We start from the raw sequence: 22,455 nt of genomic DNA on the forward strand, positions 1-22,455 counted from the left end.
AACAATCAATTTCAGTTATAGTGGCTTGAATTCTGCCTACAGGCAATTTTTACAGGCATGTTTTTCCATCAATTCTCTTCCATGGGAGAGCTGATGCCCCCTCCAAAGTATCCAGGGTGGGTCCCCTGATCCACAGGAGCAGCATCCCTCCCCCTCCCCGGTAGAAGTCTATACAATCTCTTAAAACCTAACCCATGCTCCTATTCTATGTAAAATAAGGAACAAGAGGCAAGATACTGTTAAGGTCAAGCATTAAAATTATGACATAGGAAGCCATGTATGGTATTTAGTATTTTCAAATTATAACCAAACAGCATGTACATTTCCTTCCCAAGTCAAAAAGAACCACTGTTATGCAAACATATATGCTTATTTGTTATACCGACCAATTTTTATACATTGTTTGTCTCAAAAAACAAATGAAATTGAAAGCAGGAAATGTGATTTATTCATATAGCAATTATACATTGGTAATAATTACCAACTTAAATTGGCTGATTTTAATTGTCTTGGTATAAATCAATCCATCCTGATTTGGAGATCTAACTAGGAGAAACATCTGGAGAAGATTCTTAGCAGACAGTTCTGCAAGCTGGAAGAGGACTAAAAGGGACAGGAAGAAACACCTGAATACTAAAGGCCTGCTACTTCAGACTGGAAACAACGAGTTGCAATAAGCAAGTAAGGACTAAGGTGAGCCTGGCACCTATGCTATAAGGCAGATTGGGTTTTGGCCAAGCCAGGTCTATCTGGAACATATATATATATTATAATAGTAACATCTGATATAGCACCTACTCAGAGTGGTTTACAAAGTATGTTATTATCCCAACAACAATCATCCTGTGAGGTGGGTGGGGCTGAGAGAGCTCTGGAAAAGCTGTGACTGACCTAAGATCAACCAGCTGGCTTCCTGTGGAGGAGTAGGGAATCAAACCCAGTTCTCCATATTAGAGTCCTGCAACTCTTAACCACTACACAAAACTGGTTCTCAGTTTGGCTTTTTACAAAACTGATATACCAATCAGCTTTTCATAAAACCGATATCCCAATATTTATTTAATTATACCATAATTTTTTTTTGCCAGATGGGGTTATTTTTGTCTAATATTCATCACTGAAAATGTGTTTTTCGAACTGTATTTAGGATTATGGCTAAACTCCTTTCTCCACAAAGCTCAGACTAGAACAGCTAAGCCAAGTCAGATGCTCACAAGATTCAGACGGTTTTTAGTTAAGTGGCCAGGAGTCTCCCTTTGACATCACAACAATTTTTTTTTAAGAACCTCTCATTCTCTCCCTGGTCTTGGATCCTACTTATAAAAGTAAGAATGCTAACAAAACACTAGCAAAATACAAAACAGATCTTTCTACAAGCCTGAAAAATGCCCCAGGTGTGCAGAAAAATAAGAAACCTAAAAACAAATACATTGGAGGGTTAACACTCTTTAAAATAACAGAAACAGCAGCTGTAGCTTTAAGAAACAAATGTCCTCAGCGGCAGTTGCTAGGCAACCACAATTGTACTCCTAGCCTTCAAGCCTTGGTTTCTGGCAGTAAAAGGTAGAGGGAGGGAGCAGGGCCATTTCCAAGGCTGTTTTGGCCTTTGAAGAAAGACTCATTGGGGCCAGACTTGGTAGCAACCTCTGGGCAACTTAATATGTGACTTGCAGGACTCATTAGGCTCACTAGCCACCCCAAGAAAGCCATTGTGGTGTAGTAATTAGAGTTTCAGACTAGGATCTGGGAGACCCAGGTTTTAATCACCACTCTGCTGTGTAAACTCACTGGATGACCTTGGACCTGTTCACATTTTCAGCCTAACTTTGCACACAGGCTTGTTGTGAGGATAAAATGGAGGAGAGAATGATGCCAAGTGCTTTAGGTCCCCATTGTGGAGAAAACCAGGGTTTAAATGAAGTAAATACATCATAAATATAACTGATGGGAGGGGGGCAGATAAAAGGTATGTGTGTCAGTGGGTGGAAAGGAGAAAAGGAACAAGAAAAAAGTGAGAATATGGGGATTACCAGGAGGAAGGAATGAGGAAACACTGCAAGGAAGGAGATATGGGGCAATATTAGATACCTCCTACAACTCCTTGCAGGTTTCTCATTATGCAACGGGGCATGGCCTGGTGCCCAGCACTGTGCAACTGGACCATAGTTTTTCTAGGCAGAGGCTTCCAGGGGGAGGGAAAGCTGAAGATGGGTAAAAGATTGGTTGGCTGATAGGTGGGAAGGAGAGAAGGAAGCTGGGAAAGGAGCAAGCGCTAAGGGGATTTTCAGTAAGGGAAAGAAGAAAAAGTGAGGAAGGGAAAATGAGATGTTCCTTTTAAGTCATTGTGGGTCCCCTATTTGTGCTATACTACAACTGTACACACATACTTAGTGCTTTGATTCTGAGGAAGCAAATCTTAACTGAATGTGTTTGACTCTATTTACTGAATGTTGTTTCTAAAATCAGTAATTTTCAAATTGCATGCCATAAGAACCATACGAAATAAAATAAGGAGAGGCTTCTATGTTCCCAAAGAGCCAATTCACAGAGCATGTGTCAGTTCAATTCACTGTTCTGACCTTGACTTCTCCAGGTCATTCTCTGCATTGGACTAGAATCTGGGAGACCCTCTGAATCCTATTGCACCATGGCCAAGGTCACTCGTTGGTGATCTTGGCCAGTCATATGCACTCACAGCCTAACCTATCTCAAAGGGTTGTTGCAAGGATAAAAAAGTGGATATAAGGATAATGTATTCTGCTTTGGGTCTCCATTGAGCAGAAAGGTGGGATGTAAATGAATCATGCTCCATGAGGCATTCGATCACTTCCAGTGTAGACAGGAGAATTACCTGCTCTTAAAGATGGCTGCCCACTGCAGGAATTTAGCACTTTGGACTTGCCCCATTTCTAATCAGTAAGTGTGCTCAGAACACTGACTAACATTGCAACACAATGTATAAGCTGCTCTCAGTTACATGACTCTAGTGCACTCCAAACCTTGATGTGTCTAAAAGCCTTGTATTTTAATTCAGTCAGCAGAATTATGGAAAACCTTGACCCAAACTCAGACAGAAAAAAAGGAAAATGATTATAGGGGTAACAGTAAAGGTTTACTTTTCTCCAATGCAATCTTCCTCACTGGCTAAATGTGTGGATTAGAGATGGGCACAAACTGGGAAAATGGCAGTTTGTGGAGTTTTACGAACCATGAACCTACACTAACTTGCCTGATTTGTGAACCAGTTTGTTTGGTTCATCATGTCACTTTCGGAGGCCGTAGAATGCCTCCCTTGAGAGTCAAAGATGCCAAACTCATAGGGAATCTTCAGCAGGATCTCCTCCAGCCACCCTCCAAGTCTGGCAAAGTTTGGTTTTTAGATGTCCGAGTTATAGACCCCCAAAGCGGGTACCCCCAGGAAAGTTCCATTAGACATAATGGGAACCTCGAATGCCAATTGACTTGCATTGGTTCTACTGAAATACATTGCAGCACCAAAAAGTTGCAATGAAAACACGGGATGGAGTTAAAATAGAATGACGGGCTCCAGAGTGGGATGATGGTCCCTGGGACCAGCTAAACTGCTCTGGGCTTGGAATGAAGGGCCCCAGAGTGAAATGACTGTCTCTGGGAACAGATAAATTGCTCTGACTTGCATTGGCTCCAATGCAACTTTTTGGTTGCATTTCATTGCAACCAAAAAGTTGCAATAAAAATGTGGGATGGAGTTAGAGAATCTTCCACTGAGAATGGAATGACGGCCCCCAGAGTGGGATGACGGTTTCTGGGGGCAGAAAAACTGCTCTGGGGCTGGAACAGGGACAGAAATAGTCTTTGAGGGGACAGTCAAGAGATGTTCTTGGGGAGACAGGAATATTCTTTTAAAGAAAAGGAGGACAGAGACAATCTATGAAAGGAGATTAATTTGGGGGGGAAAGAGTAGATGTTCTTTGGAGAGACAGGAATATTCTTGTACAGGAAAGGACAGAGGTGACCCATGAGGGAACGTTAATCCTGGGGGAGAAGGTAGGGTTGCCAGCCTCCTGATGGTGGCTGTAGATCTCCCCAAATTACAACTGATCTTCAGGCCACAGAGATCAGTTCCCCTGGAGAAAATGGCTGCTTTGGAGGGTAGACTCTATGGCATTATAGAGACCCTCCCCCCCAAACTCCAATCTTTCCAGGCTCCACCACCAAAATCTCTAGGAATTTCCCAACCTGGACCTGGCAACCCTAGGGGAAGGAGACTTTGGGGGAACATTAATCTTATTAGGGGGGGAAATGTAGTCTTTGAGGAGAAATGTTCTTTGAAAGGACAGAAAGAAAAGACAAAAACCTTTGAGAGGAAAGAAAGTTATTGTGGGAGATGGAAAGAGAGTCCTGGGTGAGAGTTGTGGCGACCAGTGTTCATCTTCCCAATAGAGTGGCTGAGAGGGAAGCTTTCCACTAGCAGAATCCATCTCCACTACAGGGTGGGCGATTCTTAAGGGGACTCATGAGAAGGGGGTTAAATAGGGGATGGAGTGTAGGGGGTAATGTGGGCGGCTGCATCAGCAAGTGGTTGAGAAGTCAAGGCCCTGGATGGTCTAGAGGCAAGGAATTCCCAAAGGGGGGGTTCAGATCCTCCTGGAACAAACTCAGCTATGGACAACTGAGTCCCTCTGCTGGGTTGCAGCCAGGGAGTAGCAGGCACTGGTGGACTAGGGGACAGGAGGACCCATGGGGAAGGAGGTTAAAATTTCCCTTGTGGGGGGTGCATTCACACTTGGCAAGGACAGGAGGTGGTCCAGAGCCCTGACTCACCCAGATATCTTCCCATTTGGGACAGGTGCTATAAATAATAATGATACTGATAATAAGTATGATATATAAAAGAATTCTGTGAGTCCTCACAGGAACGCACTAGCCTTGGCCCCTGAGGCTGGCTTCAAATAGCTCCCCCTCTGTGACAGAAAATCCAGCAGCATTTCCTCCCTATCTTTCTGCCTGCTGGAAACTGAAACCACTCGCCTGAGAGCTGGGGGTTATATTCCTCCTGCTCTCATAGAGTAGAATGGAAGCTCTCTGGTTGACAGCCTGTGCTGCCTATCAAGCTTTGGAGGGCTGCCATAGGGCTGCAGAAGTCCATCCCCCCCCACCCCCGTTGCCTAGGGAATAGATTGATTTGGCTCCAGGCTTTCTGACGAACTGAAAAACAAACCAAATGAACCCCCTAAAAATCATAGCAGTTTGTTGTGGTTTATCAGAAATGCGCTCTGATGGACCACTGGTTCGCAAACCATGAACCGGCCCAGTTCATGGTGAACTTTGGGTCATATTTCAGCTTGTGGCCATATCTAGTGTGGACAGTATTTCACTTTCCAACATCCTATGAACTCTCCTACTAAGAAGAAATTATGATCTGATAGTAATATGGGCTGGAAGGTTACTATCCTAATTTACGTAAGATGGCGAAGAGGGCTACCCTCTTTAAGACATGTAGGATGGAATGTCTGGTTAAATATTATTTCCTAGTACCAACTTCTAACATTGCATTTACAGAACCCAGTGCTAAGAATCATGTCTCATAAAACCTTATTACTTTAAGCTTAAACATCAAGTTGTAAAAAGAAGATACTAAATAGGCTAATTAAGAAAATACTCCAGAGAATCAGTGGAGGGGACAAGCTTTAAAGAAAGCATAGTAGTTAAAAAAATATTAAGAGGTTGCTATTACTCTTTAAAATAAAAAAAAAATCTCTTCCAAATGATTGGGATATTAAAAGCAAATAGTTCAGGAAAAAGTGCAAAACAGCACGAAAAATTGCACTCTTATGCTGAAATGTGAGTGCCCTTATTTCCCCATCAGCAATAAAATAGACATATTGTAAATGAGCTCCATGCTAACTCCATGCAGGTTACTCTCCCTGTCTGCAGAATATATGGATTTTCATCTGCGCTACTTGGATGTTCACATCTGACCTGTGAGATGTGCAACATGCCAGATACCAATTTGCACTGCAACTAGAAGCAAGAGTAGGGTTATAGATAACAACTGTAGACTACTCAACGTTTCTGGAAAATTGCTACTGTTCCTCTCACACTCAGCCTGCAGGAAAACAACTGTGAGGACTCTCTAGAATTCCCTAGGCTTAAGGAGAGTCTGAAAGAGTAATACCTTCTCCAGCGGTCAGTCTGCTGGATAGGAATTATAAATTAAAAGATATAGGAAACCCAAGAGACAACAGCAACAACAGAGATTCCAGACGAAGATTTACAAAATGGGTCCAAAGTACTGCAGAATACAGAGATGGTGTACCTTGAACAAAAACAGATAGCTTGGCCTTTGAATCAAGGGACTAAAGAAACACTAGTACCAACAGAAATTCCTGCTCTCAACAATTAATGAAATCAAATATGCCTCACAAACTCCCTTAGCACAGCAGCACCTATATGACTAATGAGCTGTGACTCATGAAAGCTCATGCCCTGTCACAAAGTTTGTTAGTCTTATAGGTGCTACTGGGCTCTTGCTCTTTTCTATTGCTACAGACAGACTGAAATGGCAACCCATCTATCCCTTAGCACAACTTGCCAGAATGCCTTAAGTTCAACACATAAAGTTTTGCAGTTACAGGTAGGCAAGACAGTATACTTCTTCCTTAGAGATTAACCAAAGAATACCCATAATGCAGCTGCTTAACTCTTCAGCTTCTCCCCAGCTGGTTTTTATCCCCAAATAACTCATTGAGAGAAACAAAAGAATAATTTATAAAGCAAAATAACTCCAATAGGCTTTCCCCTCATAATATTTTAAATTAAAATCAAGGGCAATCTATTAATGTGTAGGCCCTACACACAAGAAGGCACAAACTTTGTCTGACAGGGCAAAGTACTTCTTTTATTCAAGGAAGGGTAAGGCACCATCTACAGAACCCCAAGGTTCAAGACAGACAGTTTAGTCAATCCTGACACAGAGCAAAAGACTGAATGTAAGAAAAGAGCCAGGTGCACAGCTAAAATTACATTCGCCAATAAAACTCAGAAAGGTCAGATTTTGCCATAACTCATTCTCTCCTTTGCAGCCGATTTTCCTGTCACAAGGGAAGGAATAGGAGGAGGAAAAATAAGATGTGTTTGTCTGGGAGCCCTGAGGGTGTAGTGCTGGAGGTGTATGGCAGGTTGCTGAATTCTCATTTATCAGCCTTAAAAAAGATGGAGTGATAAATGCATAACCGGCCCTTTAATATTTTATGCAGGTGCTAAAGTGACTTAGCTGTCAGCTTCCATACATCACCAGTGGCTGATAAACCAGCTTTCGTCACTTGAGACGGATTTTTTTTAACAATTTCGTTTTCCGCTTCAATTTTTTCTTTTTAAATTATGCACAGTACCACTGAAACTGATGTGACAGTGGTTACTCCTGTTCTCTCCAACTTTAGGTTGTATTACGTGACGTTAATTAAAAGCACTCTATTCACATTTCTACCACTGTTTTTACAGGAGTATGAAAATAATTTGGACCTGACTGAACTGCAAGCACTCACCTTCACTAACACGTAAGGAAATGGCCTGTTAAGACAGTTCCACAAGATTCACAATGCCATCCTAAGCAGAGTTACATCTTTATAAGCTCACTAACTTAAATAGACTTAGAAGGGTATAACTCTGCTTAGGATGGTGCTATCAGTGAGGGAGAGAACACTGCTGCTGATAGCTATACTAGTTCAGGAAGCTCAAATGGTCTACCCTTAAGCAATCTTCCTCAAATAAGAACTAGAAAGGGATATCTACAGACCATCTATGCTTGCTGTACCTGACAAGGGTTCCCCACCTCCACCATACTTTTAGACGAAAAATATATTATCAAGAGACTAATAGTACAATTTTGGATCAGGGAGCATGCCACTAGCCACTGCTGCATCAAAGAATGACTCTTTAGATGGATTTATACCCATGGTTCTTTACAAGATAAACTCTATGTCAAGCTGCTTGTAGAATTCTCAGCATCCCAGCATATGACTTGCAAAAAGACTTTCTGAAGATACAACAGGCCTAGGAGGGCAAAATATTTAGACTGACTTGCTACACTCTACTTCCTGATAAAAAGAGGATACAGGCATTGCTTAGGCCCCAGCACATCTCAGCCATCCCCCTACAATGCCCCTCTTACCTCGGAATCCCCCTTCCAGTAGGGTGGTGGCACGTATCCTCTTCTGTCCACACCATTCATACTCTTCAAAGCGATTACCACTCTCATTCTCAATGTCCACAGAGTCATCCTCTATCATGCATGAACCTTCCCTCTGGGTGGGCAAAGAGAATAAAGTGCCAAGCATTATCTCAGTGTCTTGGGTAAACAACTATAATAGTGGGGTAATTTTCCTGCCGACGAGAGGGATAGACACAAGCCTGACTGATAGTAAAAGTGGGCATGAACAGGATAGCACAGAGTACAAGCAAAACATTATATAACTAATGAAAAATGCAGGTTACCCACATACATCACTAAATTTAGTGTGTGAGTTTAACATCATGGGAATTCCTAACAATGTAATCAGTTTCCATCACTGGAATAAATAGTATTTTGGCTTGATATTTAATGGGAGCTCCTGGTGGTTTGCTTCTCATACAGCTGAGCTGTTAACAGTACCAAGGTTCCCATTTTATTTAAAGTGATTAAGCTCAGCACAATACACAGCTGTTCCAAATGCAGCCTGACATAAAGCTCCATGGTCTGGAAGATACTGGTCTACAAACCAAAATCATGCCACATAAAGTAACCCTCACCACTGGGGACTGCTGAGCATGGTTGTCCTAGTTTCATGTCACTCCAGCCATTATGATCAACCAAACACAGCAACACAGACTCCAATGTCATCATTATTATGATAAAGGATCAATGTAATCGATTTTTTAAATAATAGAACAGATGTATTTTTAGAAGCTCTCTCTCACATGAGATGTTCCACACTGGGATACCATATATCAGTGCATCTCTGTCCCATAACGTCTAGACCTAGGGAGAGCAATTGTTAGATGTTTTCTAAATATTAGGCAAATTATGTATTTTATGACAGAGTACTGGACATCACCTTGTCCAAGACACACTGTCCACAGACACACTGGAAATTTGAATCTAGGATTACAGCCCATCTTCAGCACCTTGTCTTCTGATCTAGGCTACAGTTTTGTGTCTGAGCATGGAAGGTAAAAAATCAAGTTCTGTCAAACTTGCTTCCCAGCTACTGCATGAGACCTTATGTCCCACATTTAGGAACTATTTCAGAGGAAGCTAGAAAAGGCAGATGACTGATCTACTGCTGTGCTAGAATGGACCCACAGCACTCTCCATCAGGCTTACTGTAAAACAATTCTTCAGATAAACTTCCATGGAAGTACTGACTACACAGCAGGAATAATTATTTCAAGCCTCCTGAGGATGCAGCATAATCCATCACTATAGTTTGATCCCAATTTTGGAAATATGATTCAGCCCACCAACTGGAAGTTCCAGTCACACTAACAACATTCCTCAACTGTCAAACAACAGCCTATAGTCAGTTGCACTGGAGGCTGCTATATGATCCACCATGTCAAGCTACTCTTCAGTCAGTGTCCTAAGAAGAATTTTTACCATAAAATAAAAGCAGAACCAGAGAGCACTTGCCCTATAACATGACTGTTCTATACTTGTACTGTTAAGAGTCTTTCCAATTACTTTCCTTTAAAATGGTAGATTAGAGACTGTCTGATCACAAGAAGCACTTGAGCATCAACAAGTTGTATTCTGGCACAAGAATAGGATGGCCTGTGTCTTCCTAGCCATTTGTTCTCCAGTCTATGGCTTTGCCACTAGAGATCTACTGTTATTATCAAATCATGGCTGCTTAAGGACCAAAGATCTAGCCCGGGTCCAACAACAGAGGGGGTCCCCCCGCTACTAACAACTGAAAAGAATTGCTGATCCTGTTGTCCCCTCTCATTTGAAAGGCTAGAAAGATGAGCTCTAGCATAACAGAGACTTTAAAATCCACCTAACAGGCCAAACATTCATTTCCAAGACAGAGATTTGATACAGATCTGCATAGGAACCCTCAAACCTTTGGTCTTCACTCTGTAAGCTTGGTTTCTACCGAAATTACCAGCACAGCAGAGAGCAAGAAGAAAGAAATGACAGTGGCAGCAGGGTACCCTCAGCACTTCTACCTTTGCAAGGCATTGTTCGACATGCCTACTCCTCTCCTCCTCGGATCCTGAGAGAGGCTGGCTGCAGAGGGGACATACCTGCCCTTCGTCTTGCTTCCTCCGTTTCATTTTCCCAATCCGAGCTGCACAGGGAAGCAGAAAGAAAAAAACCAACAACATTATGCATATATATATTCTATGCAGTTCTCTAGGGCTAATGCTCACTCCTTTCTCTTCTAGTGCCTCAGTAATATCCCATCTGCTAATTGCAAGAGAGAAGTGCTTCTAGTCATATGATTAAGGACCAATATTCCATGTATATTTTTTCTTAAGCTTTTTAGAACCCTTTATAAGTTTAACCAAACTGCCCCCTATGAACTAGACCCATTTTGCCATCCTCCTGAAAAAAGGGAAAATTGAACCAAGAACAGACCAAGAACCTTGGGCGACTCCATTATCTGTTCATAGAATCAGAGGGTTGGAAAGGACCTCTAGGGTCATCTAGTCCAACCCCCTGCACAATGCAGGAAATTCACAACTACACCCCAACTGCTCCAGTGACCCCTGCTCCCAGCCCAGAAGATGGCAAAATATCTCCAGGATCCCTAGCCAAACTGGCCTGTGGAAAATTGCTACCTGACCTCAAGGTGGCGATCAACATTACCCTGGGCATGTAAGAAGGGCCACGAGAAACAAGCACTGATGTAACCCATTCTGCCCTCCCCCTTATGATCTGCTCAGGTTCACAGAATCAGCATTGCTGTCAGATGGCCATCTAGCCTCTGCTTAAAAACCTCCAAAGTAGGAGAGCCCACCATCTCCCGAGGAAGCCTGTCCCACTGAGGGATCGCTTTAACTGTCAGGAAGTTCTTCCTAATGTTCAGCTGAAAACTCTTTTGATTTAATTTCAACCCGTTGGTTCTGGTCCGACCTTCTGGGGCAGGGAAAAACAACTCTGCACTATCTTCTATATGACAGCCCTTCAAGTACTTGAAGATGGTCATCATATCACCTCTCAGTTGTCTCCTCTCCAGACTAAGCATTCCGAGCTCTTTCAACCTTTACTCATAGGACTTGGTCTCCAGACCCCTCACCATCTTTGTTGAACTCATCTGGACATGTTCCAGCTTGTCTATATCCTCCTTAAATTGTGGTGCCCAAAATTGAGCATAATACTCTAGGTGAGGTCAACTAGAGCAGAGTAGAGCGATACCATCACTTCTCGTGATTTGGACACTATGCTTGTTTATACAGCAGAAACCACATTTGCCTAGATCCTTTTCGCACACACTATTGCCAAGACAATTCTCCCCCAACATATAATTATGCATTTGATTTTTCCTTCCTAAATGCAGAACTTGGCATTTATCTCTGTAGAAATTCATTTTATTTGTTTTAGCCCAGGTTTCCAGCCTGTCAAGATCATCTTGTATCCTTACTTTGTCTTCGACCATTCAGAACATCTCCTCCTCCCTAGGGAGAGCCTAGTAATTCTCTAGTTCACCTGCAAATGCAAAAACCTCATTGAAGAGGCACCCAAACAGTATGTATTCTCCTGCACTAGCTCAGGACAAATTGTGTTTTGCCTTTATAGTTCTTAATGTGATTTCATCAGTGCTTTAGAATACCCTGGCAAGAGAACAGTTTATGAACGGCTTTTAGAGAAGTGAGACAATACTTCTTTGATCCTGTTACTTCGGACTAACATAGCAATCTGAAAGGCATCCTAAGAGATGACTGCCAGCCGTATAAATGGAGGTCACACCAGTCAAGTAATCTGTTCAGCTGTGATGGACCAAATTTTGTGGTATCTTCTCAAAATGATTCCTATAGCTTCTACAGAATACCACTTAGAAGAGTAACAAGCTTCTAAACAGGGAGAAGAAAAACTTGAACAACTTGTGGGCTGTTTCTGATAAATATTTAAGACTATGTCATGCTTTCAGTGTTTAGAAGATGATCTCACTGAGCACACTCCTACTCCCTTTTTTCCTATTCCTAAACACCCAGTGTGCACAGGCCTGCTTGGTAAGTTTCAAAAAGCATGGTCAGGAGTCCACTGTGAGATTTGCCTAGGCAACATTAGACACTAGTTGTGCCAGTCTGTGGTAAGGAAAGTGCAACACTTTTTAAAGAACCAGCAGAAACAAAGACTGTAGGCTTAGACCAATTAAATTATACTGGGAAAAATAGAAGAAATCTGACTAAAAACAAAATTCCAAAGGAAGATAAAACTCACTGTAATAGAATATTGGCAAGAAATTTCTCAGAGCTGATACTTTCTCAGAGATGTAGAACAGAACTCAGCAGAAGTCCACACGCAGCCTCTGCTTCCCTATGCCTCAGAATAAAGCATCTGAGCACCTGTTCCCTGATTACAGCTTCAGGATACTCCAGAACTGCTTCTATGCAGGTTCAGAACCCATATGTGGGATTGCTCAAAGACAACCCTGAGTTAAATTCTAAGAGTTCAGAGTCCATTCTAAAAAAAAAAAAAAAAAACAGCACAAAAACTTGTGGCATTAGACTTGTGGATTAGTAGACTTCCTTAGAGGCACAGCTAAACTCAGTAGCTAGATTTTATATATATTTTCTCCTCCAAACAGAAAGACAAAGAAAAAAATTATAAACTTGGGGTGGGGCTAAAAGAACCTGAAACAGTAGCAGTACAACCTGTGACATTTCTGTGCAAATGTATACAAAATAATCAGTGACCATTCACAGCAGCAATAACTGGTAACAATACACTTTTCATTGTTTTACTATGATAAATTCCAATTCTTCTCAAAATCCCTACTAAATCATTTGCAACCAAATGTGAAAAACATAAAGGTATTTTTGTCTCTTCCAGTCACAGAACTAGGGACTTTTTAAAAAAGAGAAAAAACATGGCTTTCTGTACTGGATGTACCAGCCAGTTAAGGGAACCTTTCCCTTTCTCCAACTGCTGTTTAATTTGAACCATCTTTAAATATGGGCAAAACATCTGGAACTCATGCATTAAAGCAATGTCCATCCTTAAGTAAGATGGCTTTAGGGACATATTATCAGATATCTCAATCACAGGCAAGGGGAAATGAGCAGCTTAATTAATAAAGAAGGTCAAAATTCTGATGGGGGCCCAAAGAAGAGCCCAAGGAAATCCTGCATGGTAATAAGAGATGACATGACTGAGATGCTGCTTAATGCTATAACAGTTATTGACATTGCCTCAGTGTGAGATGCAAAATATGGAACTCATTGCAACTGTACAGTGAAGTGTTGCACATCAAGTAAGAAGAAAGCACCAAGAAGAACTAAAACTAAGGCAGGACCTGTAAAAATAGAATGTGCAGGGAGAGGACTGGCAGATAACAATGGCAGCTGCAGGCTGCTAACTGGAGTCCAAGGAGGCAGTCCAAGAAAGGCAATACCTTAACTCAACTTATACCTTAACTTATTTCAGCTCTTTTTCTGAGGCAAACATGTAAGCACACTCTGAAGGACCTGTAGACTATACATGACAGTAAACCTTACAAATAAGCAAGAGACAGCTAGTCATACACTCTGATCCACTCACCTGAGCCTGCACCAATATTCCTTTCCTCTAACTCACCCTAGTACTGTTCCCCTCCCAGGATACAATGGGGCTAGACCTTGCCTCTTCTTCCCCCTCCTCAAGTGCTAGAACACATAGGGAACCAGGAGGAAAGGGTAGCTATCAGCTAAATTACACTAACAAGAAATGAAACATATATAGCCTGTGTTTTCAGGAAAGTAAAGGGAGACCCATTGTTTTTTTACCCTCCCTCTCTTGGTAGAAAAGAATAGAAACAGAAAGCAGCCACCTTGTACACTGTGTTTTAGATAGCACGGTGTTTGAGATACAGCTCTACTCATGAGGAGGAAGAAAAAGAGAAGAGACACACACATCATGCAACCTTAAATTCAGGGATTCCATTCTAGATGTGTCCACCCATTTTTCTCAATCTTCTAAGAAGCAAGGAAAACAGAGACTCTCATGTGCAGCCTTCAGACTAGAACTGTTTTAAATAAGTCTCGCTGAAAACACTTGGTGAGCACCAGGAAATGGCACAATGGGAAAGGGCACCTTTTGCATCATCCTTCTTTGGTATGAAGCTGGTTTTGAACTATTTGATTTTAATAGTATTTCTAATTGTCCTAAAGAAGCATATGATAGACATTTTTATCCCTTGCCAGAGCAAGCACTAATTTTGTTCCTGGGCCAGTAAGTTTCCAGTGCCACTCAGTAAATAAAAATGTCTTGCATCAGATGCTCTCAAAACCAGCCTCAGATACATGAGAAGTGCTCTTAGCCATAACACTACAGTAAAACACTAAATGGATGAAAGCATAAAAAGGTTTTTTTTGGTACCACTTTTCACAGCGGCTTCACGCAGGAATAGGTGAATTTGGAGACTGAAAATGAGGGACAATTTGAAAGCCATACTGAACAGAATTTCCAATTGCTGCCATGGAGCTCAGCTATCACTTCCAATCAACAAAGGAGGGATGGAGCAGCCCCAGAGGAAGGGGGGCAACTGCTGAGCTGTCCCGAAGGGGAACAGCTCAAAAGAACACACAAGTGAGACCACAGTATTGTTAATTAGTGTTGATAGATGCAATCATTTCTAATTAGCTCGCTAATCCTTCTCTCCCATCCTGTTGCAAGAGTTAAGAGGGTGACTGGGTTGATTTTCCCTTGCCCTGTAGTCACAGATATTTTTTTCCTAAACAATGAATAAAGGCAGTAGGAAAAGAGATTTTCCCGTAAATTCTCCTGAATGCTGATGCAATGTCTTATAAAATTCTAATAAAATTCCTTTGTTTGAGAGATACAAGGAGTTTACTTATTTACATTAATACTGCAATAGTAATTATGTCAATGAATTCTTACTACACCAAGTTGTCCCTAATGTCAAGCAATCTATCTTATCAACTTCCCTCTTTCATTACAGCTATTGCTCTACCTACACTATAGCAAACCAGTCCTTAAACTACTGTATAAAGTCATCTCAGCTGCTTAGATTAAACCCAAAGATCCAGTGGAAACCTTTCCTTTCTACCACATGTATGAGCCTCTGTTTTGGTGGACCAAAGCATCATAATTGTTTTCTTAGGAGACAACCTGCTATCTTAGGAGACAGACTGTAGCTATTTAATATAGAAAACAGGCAGGCTTCTCATGAATGTTGCTGGTTCTGTTTCTCTTTGTTTACCTTGGCACGTTCTACCTGCCTGCATCGAGCCACACCACTTTAAGTCTACCATACTGCAGTTGATTCCTGTGACTCTCTTCTGGAAGTAAGCTTGGGGCTTCCCTGATGACAGAAAGCTTTGAAATTTATATGAACCCTCCCTTTGATCTATATCATTTCTGATTTTATACACACTCAAATGCTGAAAATTATGCTTTCATTCTGTACACCATCTATATCAGGTACTACGCTCTGCAGAAAAGAACACATGTATATACCTTCTAGTCCCCCAGATTCTGTTCTATCTATTTGTCCCAAAAGTCTAATCCTAACTGTATGCTGTAAGGATCTGATACCATCAAGTTTCCTATGGCCTTCTTGTAATTATCAGTACAGGCCCTATCTACCTTCCCTGATCCAATTTTATATGCTGGTCAAGATTGCCTTCACATTCCAAGTTCACGCCCTGCATGATGAAAGGAAGTTTTCTTTGGTAAATCTGGACAACACTGTATTTTGGTTGTATGTTTGAGACTAGACATGGTCTTGAAATTAATACAGGCAGATGGAACTGGGTACCTCCTGAGCTGAAATATGAAGTTCTATAGATTCAGAAAAACTGCTCAGGAGTGGTCAATGATACTTTCACACTTCCTCGTAGTTGGTATGGGTTATGTAACTAATACACTCCAATGATGCATCCGTATATAAAGGGCTTGGCATGGAGAAAGTCTGAACCGTTTGGATTAATGCCAGTGTACATGTATGCAAGTTTCAGTTTATTCAGCTTAACAGCTCACAGGCTGGAACAAAGTTTAAGAATTAAGAGAACTGCTATAGCACAGTGGTTAAGCGGTTTGGCTGCAAATCAGCATTTTACTGGTTCAACTCCCACTACTGCCATGAGCTTGGTAGGTGGCCTTGGGTAAGCCACTCCTCTCAGTCCGTTCTCCAGCTGTATTGTGGGGATAATAATACTAACTTGTTAACCGCTCTGAGTGAGGCACTAATCTGTCTAGAAGAGCAGTATATAAGTGCAGTTGTTGTTGTTGTTGTTAATTAAAAATAACAGTTAAAGAAAAGGTTGCCACATCTACAATGCAGCTTTTGCTCAGTAATAGTCTTAATTTTGAGGAGTTGGGAATGTTCGAATGCAAGTAGACATTAGATGCTACAACAGCAGTCTGGCCCAGAACCGTGTAAGAGACTTTGTTATCCTCACATCTTCAGCAGTAACTGCTTTAAATATATTTCTATCGATGACTTTTTAATATCTTTGCAGTCTGTTGAGCAGCAGAAGGTGCACCATCTCCTTGTTCTACTGCTTTTGCTAAATTAGGAGGCATAGGTTAATGCACTGAGGTACTGTCTGCAAATTCTGTTATTTCTAGAATTGAACCACTTTTTTGCTGTGAATCCCCTTCAACAAAGTCTCTTATAGGCTTTGTCTTCCCTAGCCTTTAGTTCAGGATTGGCCAACCATTCAAATTTGAAGCCTCTGAATCTTTTCTGTATGTAGACAAGTATCAAGTTTGGAAGGTGGAGTTTGTCATGTCACAGTACTTCAAGCTATGTTTAACAAAATGTCTACAATTAAAGGGGAAAGAGCCTTAATACATCATTAGCAATTGTCACCAATGACAGAGAAAGCTCCACAGGATTTAATCACAGATATCATACTGACTTACAATATCACAGTACTGAAGGAACAGGCACTGCGTAAAATTGTCACAGACAGAGAGACTCTCTTCCTTGAGAAGGTTGTCTCATTCTTCCTAGAATCCAAGAGATTACAAGAAGTCTTCAATGTACAACTTTTCTATTATTGATATATAACAACAACAACAACATTTGATTTATATACTGCCCTTCAGGACAACTTAATGCCCACTCAGAGCAGTTTACAGAGTATGTTATTATTATTCCCATAACAATCACACTATAAGGTGGGTGGTGCTGAGAGAGCTCCTGAGAGCTGTGGCTGACCAAAGGTCATCCAGCTGGCTTCAAGTGCAGGAGTGGGGAATCAAACTCAGTTCTCCAGATTAGAGTTCTGCCACTCTTAACCACTACACCAAACTGGCTCTGGTATTAGAGATACTCATTAATGAAGTAAACAACTAAAGAAACTGAAAGTAAGGTACAAGCATTAGTTTCTTCATAAGTATATATAAAAATATGGCTGATGAGATCAGCCAATTAATCTATTCTCTTCTCCTAACTGGCAGGACAGCTCTAATTCTGCACAACTCACTCACATTTGTTCAGCTAATTTCCACAGGACCAAATCATGATTCAACAAAATCTTGACAATTTGTTCAACTGCACAATTCTTTTCTTAAACAAGTTTTCTAATCTTACATCTTTCTTTCTGCAACTGAAACAATTTTTCCGCCGGGGATGCCAAAGGAGGAGGAGTCACCCCTCCTTGCCCCCCCCTCGGGGCTAGCGATGAGCCACGGCTGAGCCAGCCGCTGGCCGGCGTGGAGTGAGGTGCGTGCCCAGCAGGCGGACTCAGCTCTTTTTTCTCCCTCCCTTCTTGCCTCTTGCCCGCACCCGGCAGCCTCCAGCGTGGCCAGCGCGGGGCGCAGATTCAGTCAGGGGAAGGCGCTGCCTGCCCAGCTAGAGACGAGCCGGCACTCGGTTAGGCAGCATCCTTGGGAACCTCTACCAGAATTCTCTTGAGTACGTTCAAAATAGTTAAAGGACAAACCAAAGTGCCTTTAAGCAATGCTTTGCAAAAAGCTATCAAGAGTAGACTTGTTGTAGAAAAAAAATGAGCCTCACTTGTGAATTGCTGTTGTGAGCCACATCCATGGATTATTGTTTTGAGCTACGCAGAGGGAGTTGCAGAACCACATGGCAGGATAACAATTGCAAAAATAAATACTGAAAAATGCAAAACAATCTCTAATAGAAGGAATCTAAAACTACTGAGGCAAATAAGCAGAATTACTGATGGGTTCACTCTGACTGACAACAGTGCTTGTCCTCCCAGTATGTTTAAGATCTATATAGACAGGGCAAACAAAAAGGTGTCAGATAAAAGAAGAATCTTAATCTTGTATATCAATATGACTCAATAGACTGCTAGCACATCAATCTAGAATTTGAGCTGTAAGTTCTAGGCTTATTTTAAAAATCCTACAACATTAGTTGTTTTATAAGTCATAAACATGCAGGAGAACCACAATTAGCATGTTTGTTAAAGATCACCATGAGAATAACAACATGCAAAGGGATGTGATACACTGAACACTCATGATTATCTAAAACAGTATGAAACATGTTTTGCAAGAGCTGGTCAAGATAAAACAGCAGTAATGTTTTTAGAACTCTTGAAAAAAATGTTAGCATTTCAGCAACTTCCAATAGTCATTCCAACAGACCCAAGGGAATATTTGTGAGATGATAAATAGAAGGAGTGCTGTTATACTGTTCATTAATCACACAGAGGAACTGTTTAGTGATAAAAAGACTACAGAGGTTTTCTATGTGAAAGGTAGATTACTAGAATTCACAATGCAGCCCACGATTCTTATTAATACTGGTCCAACAGCTCGTTCTTGCAGACTTCATGACAAGTACCACAGATCTTACAGTTGTGAAGGTTGTTGGCATTAAAGATTTTCCCTTTTTTCATATAATGCTGTTGCTGTCTTTCCATGATTAAATTAAGCACAACAGAGAAGGTCTTTATTTCTACGTAATACTAATGAAATAAAAATTAGTAAAAGATAATGGCTTGGCATCTAATGAGAATTTCCATAGTTGCTGGGAGGCAAAAGGATTGCTTACTCTCCACTCCCACAGGAGCACAAAACACCACATCAAATACTGCTTTGGGGGGACAGGAAGAAATAACTGCAGGGGAATAAACAGCTTCAGGGGAAAGTTACAGGTTTCACATGGGAGGGAGAAAAATCAACAAAAATCCTCCACCAGCCAATGGTTTATATAAACTTATTCCCATACAGTGACTATATAGTATGTTCATATAACTTGACAAAAAAACTTCAAAACAAACTAAATTAATAGTTCTTAGGACAGTAGAAGAGCCCCGTGGCGCAGAGTAGTAAGCTGCAGTATTGCAGCCCAAGCTCTGCTCACGACCTGAGTTCAATCCTGGCGGAAGCCGGGTTCAGGTAACCAAGACAAACCAAGAGGCGTTTCCCAAAGTTCAATGGACCATATACAAGACAACACATGGGAAAGAAAAATAAATCATAGAGTGAGATTGTAGAAATACAACATTTTAAATACAAACTTTTCTTCTATACTGAAGTGCTCAGTGCAAAACTATGAAGGTATCTTACAAACAACAATAAACTCACAATGAATACAGCAAGGATTACATGTAGTTGACCGTATCCCTTTAAGAAAGTCTCTCAATAGTTGCCTTGAAAATCTTGTAAGAGTGTATATTCCTTGTTCTTATTTCGCATTGGAGACTCCCAAACAACTGGCAAGTTGGATAAATGAATGTCCAGGGCCTGAAAAGTCTATTGTGAGGGTGAAGCTGAAGGAGGAGATTCCAACTGATTCAAAAACTACTTCAAACGGATGGTAAGTAATGTACTTGAAGAGAACCAAAAAACACTTATGATGATGCTTCTTTGTAGGTGGATATCAGGCAGAAGATGGAGCCCCAAAGGACCCCGTTGGCCCTACAAGCTGCTAGCTGGATGGTTCAGCTTGTTTCATCCAATACAAACATCCTCAGGGGCCAGTATGTTTCCACCAACATGAATTTCCCAGTTAAACAAAGCAGAATCTCACGTGCAGTGTATTCCAAGCACTTAAGGGCGGTTCAAGTAGACAGCTCATGGTTGACTGAGCCTTCCATCCTTCCAAGGACGGTAAAATAAGTACCCAGTTTCCCCAAGGTAAAGTGTAGATGACTGGGGAAGGCAATGGCAAACCACCCTGTAAAAAGTCTGCCAAGAAAACGTCATGATGCGACATCCCCCCATGGGACTACCTTTACCTCTGATGGTAGAAATTAACAGTGACACCAAAAGTTCTGGAAACTGTGGCTACAGGAATATGCAAGCACACTCACACATTAATAATATCTCAATCAAGATAACACTGGGATTTGACTACTGTAATACATTGTGCATAAGACTCCCCTCTAAGTTAACTTGGAGACTCCAGTTGATGCAGAAGGCTGCAGCTCAGCTACTATCAGGAACTACAAGGAGAGCCAGTTTGGTGTAGTGGTTAAGAGCGCAGGACTCTAATCTGGAGAGCCAGGTTTGATTCCCCACTCCTCCACTTGAAGCAAGCTGGGTGACCTTGGGCTAGTCACAGTTCTCTGGAGCTCTCTCAGCCCCACCCCCCTCACAGGGTGTTTTGTTGTGGGGATAATAATGGCATACTTTGTGAACCACGCTGAGTGGGCATTAAGTTGTCCTGAAGGGCGGTATATAAATCGAATGTTGTTATTATTATCATCATAAATATTACTCCCATTCTATAGTCATTCCACTGGCTACCTATCACTTACCAAGCCCAATTCAAGGTATTGGCTATCACCTACAAAGCTCTTCACAGCCTTGGTCCAATATATCTACGGGACCACCTCTTTCACTATATTCCATCACAGCAGCTTCGCTCATCTGAACAGGGCCTTCTGCATGTGCCACCTTGCACACAGGCAAAATCAACAGCTGTCCAAACACATGGATTCTCTGTGATGGCCCCTATGTTATGGAATGATCTACCTGAGGAGGATAGGAAAGCTTCCACTCTCCTGGCTTTCTGTAAATCTGAATTATTCAAGAGGGCTTTTTACTCAGATAGGAGGGCTGTACTACAAGGAAGTGGTCTCAAGAGAGCCAACAGTAAAGGGATAAGTATGGACCACAGATTTTACTACTGCTGCTGTAAATATTGAGGGACCATAGACTTCACTACTACGGCTATATGTAAGATTCTACTGGGTAGTTCCTACACTGTTTAATAAGTCAGCTGCAGGATTGCTCATGCTCTGTTTCAATATTTATTAATCTCTGTATTGGACTTGTGCTGTATTGGATTTAAATCTTGGCAAATTTGCATATATATACCTATTGCATATTTATTGATATGTCTTTGATACTGACTGTACTGACTCAAACTGTGTAATCTGCCTTGATTCTCAGTGAGAAAAGCAGACTATAAATAACATAAATAAATAACCAAGGTGTTAAGTCTATTAAAAACAAGTAAGATACTATTTTATTTATTTATATTTAATTTATATTCCACCCTCCCCACATCAGCAGGCTCAGGGCGGATCACAATCAAGATTAAAAACATATTTCACCATATATACAGTTTATATATAGCTCCCACAGTAATTCCTACAGAGCATTTGATGGTTCTGCTTATGCTTTTTCTTATCATAGGAAAATACCTGGCTAGAAAACAGCAATGCAGAGAATCAGTCTTCATAGAAGACCACAAACTTAAGAAAAGTAACAGAAACACAATGTTGCTTGAAAGGTCCATGTCATCACATCCATTAAAAACCTCAATAAAAATGTAAGCACTAGAAATAATCTAGGCACTGATGAGAGATTCTCTGGAAGCATCTCCAGTCCACTTGGACAATTTTTTTTTCAATTGGTTTAAGAATCCCTGAAAAGCAAAAATCAAGTTTCAAAAAAGAAACTATAAAACTTCTGGGCATATTTAGCCGAAGAATCTTATAAAAAGGAAAGACATTAGACCTGCTAAACCTTATTATCACCAGTCATTATCCTAAAACACAGAAATACCATAGTACAGGTTTCTACCATGCTCACCATTCAGCCGAGTCTGTCTGTTTGCTCTCACTCGAAGAAAAGTCTGTGGGGAAGGGAAGGGGGAACGACAAAAAAGGTGCATTAGGATCTTACTGGTGAGAACACAGTAATGTGATTGATTTCATTCTTACAAAGTAGACTTCCATCTAATACAGAAAACCACCTTATCTGGAATATTTCCTTTTACTTCTCTTTTTTCTCAGTTCAAACCACTAATGCTGTTAAACCCTCCTCCACCTTCCTCAAGGAAGTACAAAAAAAAAAAACCCTTCATGTCAAGCCCAAACATCCAGAATACC

At 41.2% G+C, this 22,455-nt stretch overlaps 1 protein-coding gene across 3 annotated transcripts in view; it reads right to left on the reverse strand.

The window, feature by feature from the left end:
- The window catches only part of RNF220 (ring finger protein 220), a 389,522-nt gene that overhangs the window by 89,512 nt on the left and 277,555 nt on the right, over nt 1-22,455 (reverse strand). For 2 of the 3 annotated variants that reach the window (XM_054980446.1, XM_054980444.1), the window contains 3 exons: nt 22,157-22,199; nt 10,189-10,310; nt 8,153-8,285 (listed from right to left, as the gene is read on the reverse strand). In XM_054980446.1, the coding sequence (XP_054836421.1) occupies nt 8,153-8,285; nt 10,189-10,310; nt 22,157-22,199 (298 nt within the window). The remainder of the gene's footprint in view (nt 1-8,152; nt 8,286-10,188; nt 10,311-22,156; nt 22,200-22,455) is intronic. The other variant, XM_054980445.1, reaches the window with a different exon arrangement.

This window comes from Eublepharis macularius, chromosome 5, assembly GCF_028583425.1.
Source record: "Eublepharis macularius isolate TG4126 chromosome 5, MPM_Emac_v1.0, whole genome shotgun sequence".
In the NCBI taxonomy this organism is placed as follows: Eukaryota; Metazoa; Chordata; class Lepidosauria; order Squamata; family Eublepharidae; genus Eublepharis; species Eublepharis macularius.